Source organism: Acinonyx jubatus, chromosome B4 (assembly GCF_027475565.1).
Source record: "Acinonyx jubatus isolate Ajub_Pintada_27869175 chromosome B4, VMU_Ajub_asm_v1.0, whole genome shotgun sequence".
NCBI classification, from domain to species: Eukaryota; Metazoa; Chordata; class Mammalia; order Carnivora; family Felidae; genus Acinonyx; species Acinonyx jubatus.
The window spans coordinates 54,106,694-54,130,445 of NC_069387.1; the positions used below are offsets into that span (position 1 = coordinate 54,106,694).

At 38.9% G+C, this 23,752-nt stretch overlaps 1 protein-coding gene across 1 annotated transcript; it reads right to left on the reverse strand.

Annotated features, from left to right (window-relative positions):
* Positions 1–753: 753 nt before the first annotated feature.
* Positions 754–22,239, reverse strand: LDHB (lactate dehydrogenase B). The gene is made up of 8 exons (XM_015064303.3): positions 22,084–22,239; positions 18,876–19,010; positions 11,425–11,542; positions 10,031–10,204; positions 8,201–8,374; positions 4,283–4,400; positions 2,715–2,838; positions 754–1,118 (listed from the first exon to the last, which is right to left on the reverse strand). Exons 2-8 carry the CDS (start codon positions 19,002–19,004, stop codon positions 951–953), a joined length of 1,005 nt encoding a protein of 334 aa, XP_014919789.1. The 5' UTR covers positions 19,005–19,010; positions 22,084–22,239; the 3' UTR covers positions 754–950.
* Between the last annotated feature and the right edge of the window lie 1,513 nt (positions 22,240–23,752).

Genomic DNA, 23,752 nt, shown 5'->3' on the forward strand with positions numbered 1-23,752 from the left:
ATTGACTCACTTTGGAAATGTGACTGGCAAAGGAACTTAACACCTTGTCTACCTTTCTGTAATATAGAATACCTTCATAACATGCTGGAATATTAAATGTAAGAATGATTTTGAGATTATTTTATAAACCCTAAAGATATAAAAATGTAACAGTAACTAGTATTTACTGCAATATAGTACACTGTGATCAGGGGGGGATTAAGAAGCTATAATACCTGTGTTGAATCCCAACTCTTTGCTACTTAGAAGCTGAGCGCCCATCTGTGTACCGATATTTCAGTTTCCTCATTTATACAATGAGGATCCAGATACTTTAGAGCAGTGATTTTGTGCTCCCCAGGGGACATTTAGCATGTCTGCAGACATTTGGGTTTGACACAACTAGGGGGAGGGATGGGTTACCAGCATCTCATAGGCAAATGCTAGGGATGCTGTTAACCATCATACAATGCACAGCAGTCCAGAATCATCTATCCAGGAAATCACTATACCTTCCTCTCAATTTTGTTGTAAACTTAAAATTGCTCTAAAAAAATTATGTCTTTAAAAATAAAAGGGTAATCATATTCTTAAGATGACAGTAACAAAATCATGTCATATATTGTAACAAAGAGCATGCTGTTTGGAGGAACAAATGTAGAAAATGGAGTGAGATGATCAAATTTAGGAAATTTTATGAGGGGAGAAGAATTATTTGAAATATTGACTGAAATCTTTCAGAAATCACTAAAGAAATAATCCCAGAAACAGAAGCACACTAAGATAATTTTATTTGTTCAAGGGCTCATATTGCAAGCACTAAACCAAGCATGGGCTTTGATTCTGTGAGCCCAGATTCACATATTTAGCAGGATAAAAGCAAACTGTGACCCATGTATATGGATGAAAAACTAAAGGCTCACGGTCAATCACATTGTAGTTTTAAATTTCTATAGCTTAGAAGCCAGAAGTCACAGGTCTTTTAGGTCTTTCTGGATGTCCCACAAAGTATCGGCACTTTTCTTGAGCTGAGCCACCTCATCATCCTTCAGCTTCTGGTTGACAACACTGGTTAATCCCCTAGCGTTCAGGATGCATGGAAGGCTCAGGAAGACTTCATTCTCAATCCCATACATTCCCTGCCAGAACAAGAGAAATACAGACTAAGAAATGAAACCACAGATAAGAATGATCACAGATCCTATGTTCAAACAGAAAGAAATGTAGGAATTAAGATAAACACAAATTCATCCTTTAATTTTCAACACTTACAGGCCTATATTTTCTAAATACTTACATTTTGAATTTGATTTTATACAAAGAATATACAAAATAAAGGATAAAACTAGAAATTTCTAAGAAAGTAGTAAGTACTTTATTACATTTATTGACACATCCCTCTCTGCTTAGATATACTTTAATAAAATTTCATATATGTCTTCACATTAAATTGCACTGTAATATGTTTCTTAATGGGCTGCTTTTCATGAAATCCTAAATTTTTAAAAATTATTTAGTTCAGGAATTTCAGGTGATAGCTGACCAAGAATAAGTAATTGGAAGTAATTGGAAGCCACTTAATTCCAATAAGTTATTGGAAGCCACTCAGAGGCAAGATTTCTGCAACATCCAAGAGTTGCTGAAAAAATAGTACAATTTCCAAAATACTTTATCAGTTTCTATAAAGCAATCAATTTATTCACAGGGTTAATTTAACCATATAACTAACTGGATTATTTAATTACATCAAACAAGTTACTTTTATATATATTTTTAAACTTTTTTTTAAAAAGTTTATTTATTTAATCTCTACACCCAACGTGGGGTTCGAACTCACAATCCCAAGATCAAGAGTCACATGCTCTCCCAACTGAGCCAGCCAGGTGCTCCTATTTTTTAAACTTTTAATTCCAAAATTTTTGTATATACAGGGTACTTGGGTGGCTCAGTCAGTTAAGCATCTGATTCTTGATTTTGGCTCGAGGTCATGATCTCACAGTTTGTGAGTTTGAAACTTGTGTTGGGCTCTGTGCTGGTGGCATGGAGCCTGCTTGGGGTTCTCCCTCCTCTTTCTGCCCCTCCTCCACTCACACTCTCTCTCTCAAAATAAATAAATAAACATTTAAAAAATAAATAAAAACACATTTTTGAACATACATCAAAATAGAGATAAACAAATTCCAAACATGCACTCCAAGTCTGAATGGAGTTATCAAATTTTTGCCATACTTATTTTAAGTTTTGCTATAGTATTTAAAAAAACCACAAACACCTGATACCACATTTTACCACTAAATACTTCTATATCTTTCTCTTTTGCATATTTCTTTTAATCTAGTGCATTTTCCTCTTATGTTTTCACCCCTGCCACCAACTTGTGGAAAATGATTCAGTTAAGTCACACAATGTTTTAATACAATCTTAATTTTATTGAAAAATAATCATTTTCTACTGAGGTATATCATAGCTTTTAAACTGAACTAAATTTGCTAAGGTATCAGACACTGCAAAGGCAATCTATAGATTAATATGTCAACTTGAGCTATTATACATTTTGAGAATGTGTCAAAAAAGATTCACAGTTAATATTTAATAACAAGGGGAAAAAAAGAGAAATTTCCATAGAACTTTTGAGATTCAGAAAAAATCAGAGACTATCTTGTCCTTCTTTAAATAAATCTATTCATAGAATATAATACTAAAAATTATACTATATTTGTTACAGTTTCTCTTACCTTCACCATTGTTGACACTGGATGAATCCTGGATAGATTTTTCAACATGGATTCAATGAGATCAGCCACACTTAATCCAATAGCCCAGTTGGTGTATCCTTTTAGCTTGATGACTTCATAGGCACTAAGGAAAGAAAGAATCATAAAGAGATCATTGAAATCAGACTTAATAATTACTGAAACTGGACTCTGGATTTGGCTTCTGCTCTGTCTCTTATTAACTGTGCAATCTTCAGGAAACCTTTCTTATCTCAGTGTCTTCTTCTATAAAATGAAGATAACAATGGTATCTATTTTACAAGTTTGTTAAATGACTTAACATACATGTAAAAATGTTTAAAGTTATAAACACTACCTAGAAGGCTCTTATATGAATGTTTCAATAAATTTAAACAGATTATATGCATGAATATTTACAAAGTCACAGTGGTAAAAATATTTTTTCCAACATGTTTTCATATTCATAAACATAAATATTCCCAAAGTTATTAAGGAAATCAGGAAACAATGAAAATAAAAGGACCTTCATATTCCAAGGACAAAATATACCTTGATTTTGAGGTCCCACTTACTGTCACCTAGAATACTATGACTAACTAAGGTAATAGCACAGTGAAGACAATACCTTGCTTGGCAATTTTCTGAGCTTAAAATTTACACCTTGAAACCCACAACGGCTCTGGTCATGGTGTAGCAGGAGTAACCAAGATTAGAATTTAGGAAACTGGCATTTAATGCAATCACTGGCTAGGAGACCTTGTGCAAGTTATATTACCAGGGTGAGTCCCAGTTTTCTCATTTGTAAAATAAAGGGATTATGTTAACTGAAATGCTAAGTTTTAAATAATCTTTTCACAGTTTTAAATAATCTTTTCCTCCAAAAAAAAAAATCATTACATTTAAACTAAGCAAAACAATTCCATGTTTGAGAAAGTCTTGTAGCAATTCTCTGCAAATAATAACAGCCAACATTTATTAAATGCTCACCAGTGTTATGTATGTGTTTGTGACTCAATTTTTATAATAATTCTATTAGCATATGACTTTACAGGGGACAAAACTGAGATTTAACTTCAAAGTTAAATGGCTTCTGCAAGACTGTAGTTAGTGCCAGTGTCGTGATTTGAATCCAAGCCCATAATCCTTTACTCTATTCCAGAATGAAACCTTATTTTATAAGCATGAAGGTCACAGAAGGGAAGATGGTTACTTTAAAAAAAAAAAAGAGAGAGAGAGAGATAAAAGAGGGAGACCTCTTTAGTTAAGTGTAGAAAGGTAAATACAGCACAGCTTTCATACTTTTAGCAATCAATCAGAAAGCATTCATTTTAGGCAATGACAAGACAGTGTCCAGGTTCTAGGTTAAGTCAACGTTATTTATCGATAAGAGACAATTGGGAAGCCTTTCTCCCTTCTCACTTGTTAATTCCACATTTTGCTCCTATTCCCTATATAACAGAATTTCTCCAGAAAAATATTTGCTTTCCCTAGGGGGACTTATATGGCAGCTTAATTTTATCTGAATAAAGATGAAACTAACCATTTTAAATCAACCCCTTTCTACTTACCTTTCAACCACCATCTTATGCACTTCCTTCCAATTTTCACTGTCATTGTCTGTTCCCATTTCCGGGTTCAGTTCCTGCAGAGAAACGCCTGCCACATTCACTCCACTCCAAACAGCCACTGAAGAAAAAGGATAAACATTTCATAGATTTCTGACACTATTTTAAAACCTATTTTCTTCTCTTAGCTCAGATTTCACCTCAGGGGCAAGTTAGTGAATTCCCCCTGAAACTGCTCCCAAGACAACTGGCCCAGTAAACTTTCCCCCAAAGGCAGACATGTGCTTTCAAACAGCCACACATTTGACATTTTAACTTTCAACCATTTTGGTGCAACACAGAATTATTGTGTCATTACTTACAGAGAATATGAAACTCCTTGCCTCCCTCTAGGTTTGTGAAATCACAATGGGTTTCAGTTCAGGACTACCCTAAACTTTAGATTTGAGAAATTGTTAACTTCCTACTTATTTTTCTTACATAATAAACCTCTTTCTTCTGGAGCAAAGTTTAAAAAAAATCCTATGATAAGGTCCAAATATACTCTAATTATCTCTTTTCATGTCCCAACTTTAGTCCATCCCTTGAACGAAACTCCATGTAACCACAGTGAATTTTTCTGGTCCTAACTGGATCAAATAGTTCCAGGAATGCCTCCAGAGGCACAGCAAAGGTCTATCAGTGACTGACTACATCTTTTGGAGGGCTTGATGCGTAAGAACACCCTTACCTGTGCCAGCCTTACCTTTACCCAGCCAAAAGTATATATTATATTAAAGAGGTAGATGTATAAAAATGAATGAGGACGTATTCTGTGCTGTCGACAAGCTCAGAATTTACTGGGAGAAGCAGGTAAAGGAAAGTAAAGCAATGGGATGAGCTATCACGGAAGTATGGAGAAAGGATAATAAAACATAAGAGTCTGCTTTAATTTAGGGGTAAAGGGTGTCAGAAAGGGCTGCAAAGGGATGCCCGGGTGGCTGTTGGTTGCGCATACGACTTTGGCTCATCTCATGGTTCGTGAGTTCGAGCCCCACATCTGGCTCTCTGCTGTCAGTGTAGAGCCCACTTTGGATCGTCTGTCCCCCTCTCTCTCTGCCCCTCCCCTGCTCAAAAATAAACATTAAAAAAAGGGGGCTACAAAAAATAAGCATTTGAAGAGGAGCTTGAGAAATAAGTATGGTTCCTCAGGGACCTTTGAAGGAGAGCACTGTAAACTCAGGAAATATGAGCAAAAGCATGGGTGAAGTCTAGTATGGCTAAAACTAGCTCTGAAGGGCAAAGCTACCCATGCCCAAACAAGACTCCCTTTTAAGTCCACCACTTCTGTGAACTCAGGCTAATTCTTGGGAAAACTAAGGTACTCTCATGGCTTTTGATGAAACTATGAAATCTACATAATCAATGTCAGGGTTGTACACAATACAGGTCCAATGTGGAAATAGAAAAAAAAAAGCGTTTCAGAAAAAATGACAGTGATGAGTGAATAGAAGACTGGATAGGAGTCAGAAGACATGATTCTACTTTTGGATATGCCACTAACTGCTGAAGGATCTTTAATAAGCCACTACTCCTGCTTTGCCTTATCTTCTTCATTATGATGCAAGCCTTAAACTGTAGGACACATACTATCACTTCTAGATGTGTGGTTCTAATAACCACACAGTATAATAACTAGCATTGATTGAATTTTCACTGTACACTAGAGAGTTTTTTATATAGGCTGTAAATTCAAGCAAATCCTTGGATATTAGGAATTCTCAAATGAAGTGGTACAAGGTGCCTGAATAATAATTAGCATGATTATATAAAAAAGCACAAATACAACAGTCACAAGTCCAAATTCTTACACCAAAGCAAATGCTTAACTAAAATCACATTATACTCGCACTAAATTCAAAAGAAAATTTATACCTTAACCTTTTAGGGAGAAAATAGTTCCTTGCATATGGGACAGATATGAATGTAGTAAAATAAAGACGATCATCAGTATTAAAGTATTGTGGACAATTACAGTTTTACACCATTAGCCTACACAATGTATTTTAGTTTAATAGGCTTAAAAGTTATAAGATAAAATCAGAATTGTTCATAAGTGTTTTTACATCAAATTGTTTGGAATAGAAATATCAATTCATTTAAAAATGTTTTAAGTTTATTTTTAAATTTTATTTTACTATTTTTTAAATTTTTAATTAAAAATTTTTTTAAAGTTTATTTATTTTGAGAGAGACAGAGAAAGTGAGCAGGGGAGGAGGGGCAGAGAGGCAGAGAGAGAGAGAGAGAGAGAGAGAGAGAGAGAGAGCAGGCTCTGCACTGTCAGCACAGAGTCTAATGTGGGGCTCAAACTCACGGACCGTGAGATCATGACCTGAGCTGAACCAAGAGTCGGACACTCAACCAACTGAGCCACCCAGGCACCCCTATTTTTAAATTTTAGATATATGTGTGTATATACACACATATACATACGTGTATATGTGTGTATATACGTATGTATATGTGTGTATATACATATATAAATACGTATATATGTGTATATACGTATGTATATGTGTATATACACACATGTATATGCCATATACATATATACATAGATACGTGTGTGTATACACACACACACACACACACATATATATATGGTAGGCACCACACCCAGAGTGGAGCTCAATGCAGGGCTTGAACTCAGGTCTCATGACCCTGAGATCAAGAGTTGGATGCTCTTCTGACTGAACCAGCCCTATTTATTTAATATTTCTATATCCCATGGAACAGAATTATTAACTTAAATGAAAGGAGAAATATTAACTTAAAGAAATGTTTTTTTAACTGTTTCAAAAAAAGCATTATAAAAGAATTGGAGTGCAATATAACTTTAATGTTGGTCTTTTTATAATGATTAATTTATGTCCAACAATTCTTTTTAAATTCCTAAAAACATATTTGAGATATTTACCAAATGATCTTTTCCTACTTAAATGACAGTTATTAATGACTTATTAAAAATCAGATTTCTTTTTTTTCCTCATTTCTTTTTTTTCAAGTAGGCTCCATGCCTACTGTGGAGCTTGAACTCACGACCTCAGGGTCAAGATCAAGAGTTGGATGCTCTACCGACAAAGTCAACCAGGTGCCCCCAAATCAGGTTTAATTTAAAGCAAGATTTAGTTTACACTATAGAATAGTACACTGGTTATGTAAAAGCTTTTGTTACCCATTTATTCCCCCTTCAATAAAAATAATGGATATAACACCTCTGTCCACTGAAAGGACCTAGAAGCAGAGACATACCAGGATCATGAGCAAACCTAGGAGATCTTGGTTTCTAAACACCATTCCTCTTCGAAGGAAACACGGCACGTGCAGGGAACAGGGAGGTATAGCACCAATAAGTATAACACCAATATGGTGCACTTTACTGTCCCAGACACAAAGAAGTGCTCAAAAAATGCTGGGATATGTCAAAAAGACACAGGGGCCAGTTTGAAGAGCCTGTTACTTGCCTAATCTGGGACAATTTCTGCATTACGATGACAGCAAGAGAACATTTGTGAAATAAAATAAAAAAATATGAGTTCACATCTATATAAGTAAATGAATACATAACTGGGGAAGATAAAGCTCTCTTTTACAGTAGAACATAATAAATAGAGAAGGAATGATTGAATATTGTCTGACAATTATAGTAACAATTTATTTAATAAAGAATTATCAATGAATATTAAACTTAGCAGGCAAAAAACTGATGAGGAATGTATACATATTTACCTAGTCACTATCAAAATATTCTCCCACAAATTACTTATTTGTAACATGAAGTATGTGAAAATAATAGAAAAATTAAACTGAAAAACAAAAAATTCAGAATGGCAAGAATAATACCATAAGTACACATAAGAATATTATGGATTTTTTCTTTACCACTTGAGTCGCCATGTTCTCCCAAAATCCATCCATGGCAGCTGCTGGGATGAATGCCAAGTTTTTCGGCCATAAGATAACGAAATCTAGCAGAATCCAGATTACACCCGCTTCCAATCACACGGTGTTTGGGCAGTCCACTTAGCTTCCAGGTAACGTATGTAAGAATATCCACTAAAAGGTTTAAAAAAATATGTGACTAAATCAAAACTGATTTCAACTGCTACATCAATTATGGGGAGGAGCTTCCTCCTCCCCAACTTTTCCAGCCTTCAACTGAGATGCAGCCAGAAAGATGTGAACATGGACTTTACCGAGTTGGGGGATAATGGAGGTAAGAGAGAACCAGATCGTCCCATAAATTTCTTCCGATTGTAATGTTCCATGACAGTAATAAATGTCATCATAACCCAAAAACCATGGGTTACTAAATTACTAAGACACACTACTACACATTTTCCTGGGCACAAAATACTAATCAGTAAGCAATTGTGATAATACAAGGGATTTACATTTTGTAGTATTTAATGAAAGGACGTCTAGGATAGAACTTCTATCCTGATGTGGCACAGCCCTGAGACTTCGTAGAGTAAAACTTGCTGGTCTAGACAGGAGCACAGCACTTACAGGCTAAGCTGTCAAAAGGATAAAATGTGCACACAAGGAAGGCAAGAGGTTAATCTTGCAATCTCCACCTCCACACATATATAGACCTTGGTTATGATATTTTAAGGTCATTTTGGATGGGATATTATAAACTCTTCCTTGGCAACTTTGATTGGGTGGGAGTAACTCTCTGGAGAGTTAAGACTTTGAAGCTATACCTGGAAAGTTGTATAACCAGTTAATAATGTCTGCGTTAGGCACAGGATACAGCAACTTCCTGAGTGCCAGCTATCTGCTACTCCTGTTCCAAGCCTATCTGCCACTATGTACTTGCAACAAGTTTCATATATAAGAGTGAGCTATTTAGTAACCCCCATCCAGGATTGCCGACAATAATACTAATAGAATCTCCATCCTTGCTGATTCCCAAGTCTCAATATTCCCTAAGCCATAAGGATTCCCCTGGTTCTTATTCACAATCTTTCTCAACGTGAAGTGTCAGAAACGATTGGTTTTATCATTTTATCAATGTATCTACTATGCTCACCAATAAACAGTATGTTTGGTGGCAAATTATAGACACAAGTGTGAAACAGAGAATGGCTTCTGACTATTGAGATGAAATAATGCAATTCTTTCTAACCAGAAGTTTTAGTTCTCTCTAACCAGAAGTTTTAATGTTTATTTTGCAAATGTTGATTTAACGAAAAAAGCAAGTAACATTTGGCATTAGCATGTATTTGTCCATCAAGATAGTCTATTTCTATCTTTAAAATTAGACTGACTAATGGCTTTTAAGCTACTCTCAAATTCAATGCCACTAGAACACACTTTTTGGCCAGCAGAAGGTCAAATATGCTAAAATGTTTCTTACAAATAGAAGCCACCTTTCAATGTTTCATTACAAATCCCAGGATAATCTTCCTAGAAAATTTAAAAAGCTTCTAGACACTGCAACAAACTCTGATGAAAGAAACAGATGCAACTGTTTTATACAGAACTCTTCTCACAGTTTTAAACATTTGGCCTCGGACTCTGCCATTTGTTTTGAAAACACTAGTCTTTTGTGGTCAATAACAGAATACACAAGTATTACTTCAAGAATTGATTCTGCTAGTCAAATACTAGAACATATTTTTTTAAGCCAAAAAACAAAATAAAACAAAACCCCAAGACATTTAACTTAACAGGAATGAACCTGAAGACATCACTGTAATAAAATACCTGGATTGGAGACCACAATTATGATACAATCAGGACTGTACTTGACTATCTGAGGAATAATGAATTTGAAGACGTTAACATTCCTCTGCACCAGGTTGAGCCGGCTCTCCCCCTCCTGCTGGCGGACTCCTGCGGTTACCACCACAATCTTAGAATTCGCAGTCACAGAGTAATCTTGAAGAAGAGGAGGAAAAAGAGAAGGTACTTTAATACAATTCTGCATCAAAATACATCATATATGAGATACTCTAGAAACTGAACATACAGAAGCTTCTAGAACTTATATAAGAATTACGTATGCAAGAATCCAATATTTTAAGGATTTGAAGTCCGATGCTCAAGAGAAATGACTTCTTCCTCTTTGAGCTATGTAGAAGCAATCCAACTGGCTCGGAGAACGGACCGGGGAAATAAAGAAGGCCTTAAATTATGTTTCTGGCTAACAAATTCAAAATGCTGTTGACTTTAGAGAATATTAGATTGCTAGTAATTTGATAAAACAGGAACAGCAAGTCCAAAGTTCAACAGGCAGCCCTCCAACAAAAAAAGGGACTTAAGGACACTTTTAGGTTTGTAATGTTAATCCAATCTATGAAGGGGAAGGAAGGCAGAGAAACTAATTTGTCGTTGGCTGGAAACTAATTTCTAATACTCAATATTTTGAGGAAGCCTATTCACTTTTAGCAGCTGTGTTTCTCTGGAGAATATTTTCTTCCTCAAGGAAGTGTGCCACACTTCCCAAAATGTAGACATTTTGACCTGATTGTGATCATTAGATTCAATAGCTATGGTTGAGTCACATCATAAACTGTATTGCTATGTGACTTTTGATGATTATTAATATTTTTATCAGTTTCCTCTTATAACAAGAAGGTAATAAGATCTATCTCTCATAGGCTGGTTGGGAAAATGAGGTAAAATGTGATATTCAAAAAATTCACAGTACCCAGACACTAGTAATTCAATGAAGAGCAGCTATTAGTAATAGAAATTATTTTGAGGCCCACATTTCTGTCTTTAGATACCGCTATGGTGGCAATGTCACTGCATACATGTATTAACCCAGAACAGGGACAGAATATTAATTTTATTTTGCTTCTTCAAAGCACTCCAATTACTCTGTGCACATATTTTTGGGGGTCTAAAACATTCTTGTTCTCAGATACACATAAACAAGCATTATGATACAATTTCCTAAAATGTTATGCATCAGATGTGTGGAAATCATGTGGGAAGAATTCATAGAGGTAATACTTGCGTTTGTCCTTGAGGATGAATTGAACTGAGAAGGAAAGAAAAACCACCAACGCTAGATTCAGCAGGATAGAAGAGTAATTTTATATTAGAGTAAGGGCATCTATTATTAGATCACTTTGGGCATGAAATGCAACTACCTTTATCTGCCACAATTTTAGGTGTCTGAAGAAATAAGCTCCCATGTTGCAGATCCATCATTTCTCCTTTGAGTTTATCTTCCAAAACATCCACAAGGGCAAGTTCATCAGCCAGAGACTAGAAACACAAGAACAGGCGTTATAACCCTAAGCCATTTGAGGGCACCTCAGCAGAGGCGCAACGGGGACCTTTTAAATGGCTAAGTACCAAGTGTCTAAAAACCCTGAGAATTCTACCATGGAGTTAGGTGTGTTCTTTAAACTGCATGAAAAAGTCTTGAATTATGATTATTAAGATTTAAAACATTGATTTTTCTAAATTTTACCTTCTAGTACTCAACTAGGATCAATTACCATGATACAAATCACTTTAAGAATATGTAGACAAAGATTCCTCATGAAACCAACAGTTAAACAGTAGTCTTAGAATATACAAGACTTCCCATTAATGAGGGGTGGTGAAGATTCACCCAGACCCAGAAACAACCCTGGGCAGTGTCCATCCCTAAAGTCACCTCCAGTTTGGAGGGTTTTTCAGAGGAAAAATTTGGTTCAAACCATCAATAATTTGAGCATAGAGTAGAATTTGAAGCCCTGGTTGGAGCCTGAACTCCCCAGGTTGTCTTGAACTGACCTGTCATGATGGGGAAAGGAAGAGGCATCCTATGGATGGGAGGGTCCAGGAGGAGCAGATTCTCCTGTGATCAACCCAAACTTCCCCACTCTCTAAGCTCTCTTGTTTTCTATTCCAATTGTCATCCTCTGCTACTCATTCAAAATAAAAGTCTAAGTCAACAAATATACTATCTAATCTTGATCCAGTGTCATAATTTTATATTCCATAAAACGTTTTATATGTAACATGTTTTATGTTTACATGTTCTCTAGATCTTTACATGAAGAATGGGAGAAAACAAAGCCTTGGGTTATCCTTTTATCAATCACGTATGATATTTACTTTAGTAAGAACTTGATCTCTTCTTGGAAATGTAAGGAGGGGGGAGGTTGTCAGTCTAGATGTATCCAAACAACCTTTCAGCTTTCAAATTTGTGAAACCTTTGTAAAAAGTAGTTATCCCTCCCACCAAAATTAACTAGAGTCCTTGCCTTTACTGTCTTCAGGGCTGTTAGCAAAAGAATTAGCTTAATATGATATATCAAGACTGAAGCCCACTTAAAAATGCAGATACTGCTTCTAAGGATAGTGTCATCAGATATACAGGAGAGGGGTGTTGATAGTGAAAAGGGTAGGTAATTGGGTTCAGAAAGCACTTTGAAGGGAAAGGTAGAGTAGTCCAGTCTGGAGGGCTGGCCAGCAGAGGGAGAAACAGTAAGAAAACCTGACCTCCTTTAGTTTACCAGTCAAAGCAGGTCCTGCTCCCTGTAGAAGCCAACAAATGAGCACCGTGCAGTCTCTAGAATCTCAGTGGCTTGCTTGCCTCAAGAAGTGAGTTATAATAGGCTTGCTTGTGAGGGTTTCTGAGACTTAAACCTCCCAATGTGTTAATTCCAAGCAACAGATTGACTTGCAAATTTATGAAGTAACCATTTTGTGAATTGGGGATTACTGAGTAACTATATTCTCATTTCCACATCTATCAAATACTGGCATTGATTGGTAGCAAGTTTTATTTAAAAAATAGGTTTTGATACTTTTTAAATGGTTTTGTTCCTCTGCAGCCTCTGACAAGATCCCACAAACCCTCATTTGTGTTTTTTAAACCTTAAATCAATACATTATAAATTAATAATAGCCATAATATTCTGTCAAAGTACTAAGCACTCGGAATATCACTTTTATTTTAGTAACACCACATGTGTGCTGCTAAAGTCAGCATGGCAAAACAATTTCGGGCTTAAGTGGAAAAGGATGTCACAGGATCTCAGATCCTGTCTTTTGTTTCAACCAGTGGGTGTAGAGAACTGGCTGAGAAGCTCATCCTCAGCTGGCAAGGAAGGAAGAGATGCAACACTTGAAAAAAATAATCGTAGCACTGAATTTAGCTGCATCTGCATGACTGAATATCCTCCGAGTGTGGGGGCAGGCAAAACAGAAGATATGTGACTAAGTACCGACACTTGTTGGACTGAAATAAATCTCCTTCTGTGTTCATACACAGGTTTCCCCCGCTATCATAAAGTAGAATGTTCTATCAACACTTTTGTAAGCAGAAATGGCAGAAAACAGAAGCAATTACCATTAACTTATATGGGAAAATTTTGAGAATTCTCAAGTCCCAAAATAGCCTCTCTTAGGCTTTTATGATACCTCAGGACACATTTTGCTCAGATGCACAGAATTCAATTGAGGCACAGCATAGATGCTCAGTTCAAAGCTGAGCAGCTTGAGGCTGAGATGCTGAGTGGGTGTGGTTCCCAGAGAAGGAGCTTGGTGGGGCCACTCACTGCTTGGGGTGTGTGCTGCCTCTGTAACAAAATAAACTCTGACTGCTTTTTGCTTTTTTACCTTTTTGAGGTAAAAGGGTTTCCCTCTTGGGATTTCGTTTGGTTAGCGAAAACAGCTACTAATGGAGGTCTTTCAGTAAAAGCAAAATGGCGGAACAGGAGCTTTCAAAAAGCCGGGAATAACCTGTAATATAAAGCCTATGAATTCACTTAAGCTGTTAACATATTTAAAATAGTTTGAAATAGCAAGGCTTAATTGCGAAAGCAGTAATCTTATTAAGGGAACAGGTCAGGTAGAAGGCAAGAACATCACTGATGAATCTGACCCTTTGTTTAACATACAACAAAAATACCTTTTAATCTAAAGTCCTGTGTGGACCAGAGGTGGCCATATTTGCCTCTTGACCTTCTTAGCCAATAAATTACTTGCCATCAATGCCTTGGTATTTGATGGTTGCATTTTTACATTCAAGTGCTTAATCTGCATGAAATTTTGTGGGAGGAAAAGGTATAACTTTTTCCAAATAATGAACTAAATGGACAAGCACCATTTATTCAGTAATTCGTGGAATGCCACTTATATTATATTAGTAAATACTGCTTGGGCCTTTTTCTGGGCTTTCAGTCTATGTTATTCATCGGTCTAATACAAGTACCAAATTTTAATGATGTCCTACTTTTTTTTTTTTTTTTTAACGTTTATTTATTTTTGAGACAGAGACAAAGCATGAACGGGGGAGGGTCAGGGAGAGGGAGACACAGAATCTGAAACAGGCTCCAGGCTTTGAGCTGTCAGCACAGAGCCTGACACAGGGCTCGAACTCACAGACTTGGAGATCATGACCTGAGCCGAAGTCGGCCGCTTAACCGACTGAGCCACCCAGGTGCCCCAATGATGTCCTACTTTTAAGTCAAGTCCTGTTCTCTTAAAACTACTTCACAATAGGCCTGTAATTGCATTGTTCCTAGGAGACTTCCCAGGCCGTAGCTGTACCACCAGCACACGGCTAGCTGACTGTAAGTGAGGATAGATACTCCACGGCAGCTGAACACTGAGGCTAAGGGTTTATGATAACCTTGCATGGAATGAAAGTTCTGCAAGACCCTGACAACATGATGCAGTTAATATTCACAGCCTCCCCTTGGCAGCTAACATGGAGAGCCTGTGATTAGCAGTAGGGCAGGAGTTCTATTTGGCAATAGAAGCCATGGAAAGGGAAAAGCTACAATCGAAACTTGACAAAATGTAAGTGATTACTAGGAATAGCAGAAACATTTATTTTTGTGTAATACATACTTATTACTAAATGTGCCAGACATTATTCTACTAATCAGGAACACAGTAATGAACAAATTCAGCAAAGTCGCTTCTCTCATGGAATATCTCAGGGAACAGGAAGTAAGCAAATAATTTGAGATGATTTCTAACAGAGGGTGAAGTTCTATAAAGACCATAAGGCAGGGATGCTTGGGTGGTTCTTTCAGCTCAGGTCATGATCTCACAGTGAGATCCAGCCTCACTCCACGATGGTGGGAAGCCTGCTCTGAATTCTCTCTGCCCCTCCCCCGTTCAAGCTTGCAGGCGCTCTCATGTTTCTCTCTCTCCTTCTCTCTCTCAAAATAAATAAAACAAATAAAAACATTTAAAAAAGACCATAAGGAAGGGTGATGTTAAAGTTTCTGCAAAGAGGGGGGCACCTGGGTGGCTCAGTCAGTTAAGTGTCCAACTTCAGCTCACGTCACGATCTCACAGCTTGTGGGTTCGAGCCCCACGCCAGGCTCTGTGCTGACAGCTCAGAGCCTAGAGCCTGCTTCAGATTCTGTGTCTCCCTTTTTCTCTGTCCATCCCTCACGCACACTCTGTCTCTCAAAAATAAACAAATGTTAAAAAAAATTTACTGTAGTTGATGAATTAGGATCATTATTTAAAAATAAATGAATAAAATAAAGTTTCTGGGAAGGAAGTTAACTTGATATTGGATAGTCAGGGACTGCCTACCTACAAAGGCATATCAAAAAGGAAGAAGTCAACACTGATGGTCTAGGGTAGAACATTCCAGCTGACAGAAAATGGAAGGAAAAGGTTTTTTTTATTCTCTCTCTCTCTCTTTTTTAATGTTCATTTATTTTTGAGAGAGAGAGAGTGGGGAAAGGGCAGAGAGAGAGGGAGACACAGGATCCAAAGCAGGCTCTAGGTTCTGAGCTGCCAGCATAGATAGAGCCCAATGTGGGGCTCAAACTCACAAACTATAAGATCATGACCTATGCAGAAGTTGGACATCTAACCAACTGAGCCACCCAGGCACTCCTGGAAAAGGGTTTTAGAAATGAGCATGGTATTTTGGAGAAAGATGACAGATGGTAAATGATAAACTCAGAGATGGGAAAAGTGTTGCTAACACTGTGTGAATGGTACCCCCTGGAGGTGTGTGTGCTCTCCACCAAATTGTTCTGTGAAGTCTCAGATCTTGAGAACTGTATCCTGTGTCCTGTGAAACTACTGGTAAGTTCAAGTACAGGAGCTACAATTTTTATCAAAGCTTACTACATTTAATATAAAGGCAATGAAGATGGGGAAAGTGAGCAAAAGAAGCAAAAAATAACTTGAGTTTTTGGTGGTAATGGGACACTGTACTAGGGAGCCTCAGTTGCCTTCTCAGGCCTAGCAAAGGTGTGGGCCTCCTCACCCCTCTATCTCTGATGCCGCAGCTTGGCTCACTTCCTGGGGAGAAAGCAATGCGTATTCTCTGTAAAGCACACCAGTCCAGTGATGGACTCAAAACCGGATCAGGAACTTACTATCTCTGTGTGATCTTAACCAAGTGGCTTACCTTTCTAGTTTGTTTCTTTCCAACTGTAATACAGAGATGGCAATGCCCCACCAGCTTTTGAGGAGTAAATGAAGTCATATATGAACCCCCGACAGAGTAGGCACCGTTCTTTTCATCTATTAAATTAGTGGCACTTATAATCCTTACCAACTATGAATCCTAATTCTGAAGCACTTTAATCCTCACCCACTAAAATAAGATTTAAACATTTTTAATTAGTAAAATGGTCTCTGAATAAAGGCAGCCACTCCTTCGTAGCATTGAAATTAGAAGACTCCTACTGTGTTAGCAGCTGGAGCTGTTCTCCCAAGCACTAGAACTGGGCCAAAGTGTTACATAACTGCAAACAGTCACAAGCTATTGACTGAAGGGGATTTTAAGTTTGCAATGAAAACCAGAGGTACTTTTCATGGAATGACGGCTCAGATGCTGTTTCCCAAAAGGTCCAAATTTTGCGATCAGCAGGAGGAAAGAAAAATCTTTAGCTCGTATTTTACTAACACCTTTATGTTCTTAACTGCCTACATACTAGCACAGAATAAAAAGAAACTGGAGGCGCTATGGTCAAGAGTCCAGAGCCCGCGTTCAAAATACATCTCTACTGGGGCAACTTGCGTTCTCTCAGGCGGTGCACCATGTGACTCTGACCTCCGTGTCGAGGGTTCCAGCCCCACGTTGAGGGTAGAGTTTACTTAAATTAAAAAACAAAACACAAACACACCTCTACCCTTCGGCTCTGTGACAGCGGGCAGGCTGCTTGATCTCTTTATACCTCAGCCGCCTCATCTGAAAACAGGATATGAACACCTCCCATTCTGAGGCTGTTGTTTAAAATGAGGGGTTTTATGAAAGTACTTTCAATATGGTACATATTCGATAAATGTTTTAAAAGACATGTAAGCTGGAATATTTTTCATTTTAACTGGCATGAACAGTGAGCACTAAACTGTGATTGCTTCAATTCCCTGCAATTTGGGAAGGAGCCATCCTAATAACAGGCACCAAGTCAATACTACCTAGAAAAGTGTAAAAGCAGAAAACCTTCATTGGTGTGTACTACATATTTTAGTTGTTTTCTTTGATAATGTATTCAATTGTTCCTTGAGAATTTAAGCTTTGCAACAGAAACATACTTGGCTAGGGTTGTTCGGGCAGCCTTCAGATATAACACAAAGGGACAGTGTACTCTACTGAAGGCAAAGCAGCATTTTTTAGGGAGGGCAGGGTTCCTACATTTAAGGCAGCCTTCAGAAAGCTCAAGGAATCAATCCAGTGAGGTGAATAAGAAAAGACCGCTTTCCTCAAAAGTCCTTGGAGACTAAAAAAAGCAATGGCCTGACCTACCTGGAATATATATACGGGAAGCCAGACGTCTATGGAGGTATATAGGGAAAGTCTGCAGGGGTGGAAGGTGCTAACAGTATGACATCAGTGTTAAATCTCCTGATGCCGATAACCGTATTGATTATGCGAGAATTTATGTCCTATTAGGAAATGTACTCTGAAGGACTTAGGAGGTTATTTCTATAACCTCACCAAGTCCTGTGCAGATTATTTATTAATTACGTAGGGTAAAGGGACCTCTGCAATGGAGAAATCTTGTACTCATCACTTCAAACCAGGGCATCTTGGGCACTACCAGTAATAAGACTAGCTGATCGTCACGTGCTGATGTGTGTGATGCCCCAAGAAGAAGATGACGTCACCTAATGATAACCCCAAAATTTAACCTGAACCTAATTACAAGGAAACATCAGACCAACATAAACTGATGGGCATTCTACAAAACTGACTTGCACTCTACAAAATTGTCAGTGATAGACAAAGAAAGCTGAGTAACAGTTCCAAACTAAAGAAGAGTGAAGAGACATGTCAAGTATATAAAATATATGATTTGGGATTGGGGTGAAAACAACCGTAAGAAGCTATAAAACAGTTGGGAGAATTTTAACTCCAAATACTATGCAGTAGATAACAGTATTGTATCAATGTTAACATCCCTGAGTATAGTAATTCTATGGTGGTCACATAAGGAAAGCATTCTCAGTAAATGTATGTTCATGTATTTAAAGGTGAAGTGTCATAAGGTCTATAACTTATTTAAAATTGTTCAGGAAAAAAAAATCTTTTAAAAGATACAATAAAACCATGAAGTGCCTAAAGAGACTGTATACACAAGCTGAAATTATCATGCATGGTGTTCTTGAAATGTACCTTTCCCAGAATGCTGATGGCACATGCCATACCAACTTGTCCAACACCCACTACAGTGATCTTATTGTTTGGGATGGCTGCCTCTTCTTTTGCCACTGGTGCAATCAGTTTTTCCTTAAGACTTGCCATTGTGCCCTGTAAGAAAAGAATCAAAACATTATACATACACCCACATGTGAAACCCAGATGGGAATAATCCATAAAATGTTACTGTTGCAATTCTGAACTATGGCATGGTTGAAAACTACCCTAATGACATTCTCCAACACAAAATCTATTTAAAGAACCATGTAGCCTGCTTAATAGAGAATTTCATTAAAACAAAAATTTCCATGAAGCCATAAGAATTTGGGTCCTTCTCTTCAGCCTGTGATTCTGTGCTAGTATTTAACAAGTTGCAACAATTTTGTCTTGTGGCTGTTCATTTATTGGCTGAAAGACATGAATATTTACATTTAGATTAGCCTACTTGTTTCCATTCCCCTCATAAAGAATTTATATGTAACTATGTAAACGGAATTAGGGTCCCATATTAACCCATATGTAAGCTTGGTCTAAAAGAATTAATGGCCAGTCATGAATATAATTCCTACTGCTAATGGTTATTATCACTCTTTGAAGATAGGGAATGGTTCTTCTACTTTAAGTCTCACTTAAAACCTGTTACAGTGTACTGGACATCCATACAGTGATAGGAAAAGGGTGATGAATGTTTATGTAAAATCTTCAGAAATATTACTCTAAATTCCGCTTAGTGCACCTTGGAAGCTAACTGGAAGGCAGGTACACGCTTAATACATTTTCCTTCCAGGGAGTCACATTAGGAGAATATCAGCCTTTGAATTGTAATTTTGTTCCAGTCATTAAAAAAAAGAAAGAAAGAAAAAGAAAGGAAAATCTGTTGGAAAACTCCATCTGGTAACACCAAATTGATCTGTGACGTCAGATAATCAGGGGCATTTTCTGGATAACTAAAATGGCAAAAGTTACTGAAATAAACTTCAGTAATTGTTTGCCAATTCTGTGGCAACTTAGGACACAAAATATTCTGCCCTGACTTCTTAAAGAGACAGAGTACAGGTCTCAACAAAGCCCTTTCTTCAGTGCAACAATCACTTATAATAGTAACCCATTATTAGTTTAGTTTTCTCTTTACTTTTTATGCTAGATTGTCAGGTCCACTGTACCTATTTAACTATTTCAAACCGTGCCCTGCTTTCCAGTCTCCTTTTTTGTTTCACATCTGCAGTGGACTAAGGAACAACACTTCATTTAGTAACTGTATATGTTAAGTAATTGAGTTGGTAAGGCTCTAAGTTGGTATAAAGTACTTGAATTTGGAAGACAATTATGTGACAACTATTTTGTTCTATAGCTCTTTTTCCTGCCCAAAATATTGTACCCCATCTGTAGGAACTACATTTAGTGATTATTTTGCAGAGTACATCTGCAGTTTTCTCACCGGTGCTAAAGAAAAAATAGCCAACCTAGTACAATTGTCTCCACAAATGGATGGTCTTACAAAGAAATCCACACACGTCCTGCATTTTGAGCAGAATCTGATGAATACCACATCTTTTCTTGTTGAACACAGACACAAAATACTCATGTTTTCTCCGTTACATCTAGCTGGTTTAAGATCCTTGTATATAGAATCCAGTAAGGGTGGAAAGGAAAAACCTTTGCTATATACAGATTAGTTGTTCAGACAAACCTTCTAAATTAATTCTGGAAACTTCAGAAACTACAGTTTAGAGACTGAAGCCAGTACATATTTTCTTTCAGATCTTGCTGGAGAAAAGTGCTTTAAAATTTTTTCCTTAATAGGAGTTATAAGAAATTAGAAGAAAATGTTCTTTATTATATATGCAGGTCTGTGCCAAGATCTGAGTGGTGGCTGCAAGGAAAAAGAATGATAAACAGGGTTGGGGTGCCTGGGTGGCTCAGTCGGTTAAGCCTGGGACTTCAGCTCAGGCCATGATCTCGTGGGCTTGTGGGTTCAGCCCCACGTGGGGCTCTGGAGCCTGGAGCCTGCTTCAGATTCTGTCTCCCTCTCTCTCTGCTCCTCCCCTGCTCATGCTCTCTCTCTCTCTCTCAAAAATAAATAAACATTAAAAAATTTTAAATAATAATAAAAAACAGAATGGTAAAGGGTAACAGTCGCTGACTCTTCGTCCTTTCCATCCCAACCTCGGGTCCAGCGCCTCCGCTGGTGGACATCCTTCCCACCCCCACCTCCTCCCGGCGCATATAAATCATTAGAAATGAGCCAATGAACCACAGCTTTAGGTTCAGGTAAAAAGGTCCTTTTTTGGAGGCCACCCCTCCATTTTGGCCGGTTAAAAAGCCATGTTTTGCCATATAATTCCTCCACTAGACAAGTCCCAGCCCGCCCGCTCGCCCCCGCCAGCTCTCCCGGGGCCCTAATTGCAGCTTGCGTCGCTCGCCGCCCACAGGCCACCTCTTCCTCCCAGCGCGGGCCCCCGGAGAGCAGCAGGTCACAAGGGAAGGCGGCAAACACAGATCTCCCAGGAGGTCTCTAGGGAAAATTCCAGCCCTTCCTTACTCTCAACACCCAAAGCTGGCCAAGTAAACAAAGCACCCGAAGCATGAAGAAAGGAGGCCAGAAGAAGAGAATAGGCCTGCATCGCCAAGAAGGCCTGGATCTGTGGCCGGGTGAAAACTGGAGCGCAGGGCCAATCCTTCACCCCCGTCCCCGCAAAAGCAGGGGCATGTGTCCATTACCGTGCTGGTGGATTCCAATACCCAGGCTGGAGATCAGCCAGCCCTCACTGTTGTCGGGTTCCCTCTTCCGCCCCTAGTTCCTCAAGCACGTGTCCGGGCTCCGGCCAGCAGCAGGCACTGGGGGTGATGCGGCCGCCATAAACCGGTCAAGGGCAAGCTGCAAATGCGACAAGTCTCTGCCCTGATACAGCGCAGGCTGGAGGCGAGCTCTGCGGCGGTGAGGACAAGGCCTGGGGCTCTGGCAGCCCCTTCGCTCTGCCTTCCCGTTCCCCAGCGAAGGGCACGGCCTGCCGCCCCGCGCCTTGGGGTTGAGCAAGGCCCAGGCCGGATGCTCAGGGCGAAAGGCCCCAGAAAGCGGCAGTCCTTCTTGGTCCTTCTCCCTAGTGTCGCTACGCAAGGACTCCCCTGCACGCCCCACCCGGTGTCCCTGAGCGAGGGCTCGGGGTCCTGGGCTGAAACCTACCAGAGAGAAACGGCTGTAAGGGTCGCGTGAAGAAGACACCGTCAGAGGCAAGCGTCTCCTCGGCCCAGGATCTGCAAGGAGAGAGGAGGAGGCGGGGCCCACACGCCCCACAGCCTCTTAGCTTCCTCTATTGTGATTGGAAACCCGATCGCCGCCTACCCCTCCCCTCGGCTCGCTCAATCCCCTTCAAGGACAAGGGCTCCAGTGTGCTCACGCTCTCTCCCTCCCCACGTGAGGAGGTCACCTTCCGATGGCAAGGGCGGCCTCTGCTCTTTGCAGCCTCACAGTTTACGGACTCTTCAACACAGAAGCCCCGTTATTCCTGCAACTTGCCCATCTTTGGCTGTTCTGGACTCTCATGCTCTCGTTTGGATGCATTTAGTGCAAATAGAAATAAACTTTAGAGGACCGCCGTTCTTAGCCAAGATGTTGGTGGCAAGTTCCCCTGGAATAGTATTGGTGCTTCCGAATGTTTTTTAAAAATAAAACTGAAAAAAAGAAAAGAGAGAGAGAAAGAAAGGCTGCATTTTCAATTTTCAGCTTTCTTGGTGATGAAGTTCATTTGCTACAACAATGACTACCCCCCACTCCCACCCCCACCCCCACCCCCACCCCTCATCCCCAAGCCCCCAGTCTTAATTCAGGGAATATCCTTCCATTTCCTACTAGTTGGCTGACAAGATCTGTAAGGCCTGGTGCCTGTCTTCTGAAGTTCCTCTAGAAATGTACATCCTCTCAAGGGCAGCTTTGCCCTCAAGGAAAGATAATGGGGTACCATGCTTTTTCTCTGTTAGTCCCTGAGCAACTGCAAAGGCGAGTGTTATTATTCATCTCTGTGTCTTTAACACCCAGCCCAGTGCCTAGTACAATACAGTGTTGGTGAATGAATGAATGAATAAGCAGTTGAAGGCATCCTGAAGATTTGTCTTCAGGTGTGTGTGTGTATGTGTGTGTGTGTGTGTGTGTGTGTGTTTTAAAATGCTTTCAGGTTTAGCAAACACCCTGTACGTGAAGGGAAGTTTTTTGTGTTTGTTTTTATGTAAATGATCATGAATCCAATTACTGCTTGCATTTCATTTTGTGCCAGGCATTGAAGGTACAAAGATGAATATAACACCATGCCCCCCTGAGATGCTCCCAGTTCAAAGGAGACAAGTAGGCAAATTCTTTCAATTAGACTACAATGTGATTGGTTAAAGTACAATAAAAAAGTCAAAGACAGAGGCCACTAACAAAGGGGTCTGTCCAGATGAACTGAAAAATCTCCAACTTTTCATGTCAAACTTGGGTAATGAAGGAGAAGAAGACTTTGGTGGATAATCTCAAAAGTATTCCATTCACCTTGAATCCAAGTTTGAAGCAAGACTTGAAAATCATCCTAGAAAGACTTCTTTCTCACCTACTTTCTGAAACAATCTACATGTCCTGTAGACTTCTAAATAGCTCCCTATTTTCTCTCCTTCTTGCCATCTCTATTACTGTGTGTATCTTTGGGTGGAGGGAAAAGGGGACAGAAAAAAATAAGAAGAGGTCTCTATTTCTTTCCTCTAGCCTCATCTTCTTCGTACCCTCACAATCAGTCATTTAATCTGATTGATCAAAGTGAGTTCACCAGTATGCAACTCTGGATACCAGGACAGCACGTAGTACCAGTCTTAAAGATTTTTGA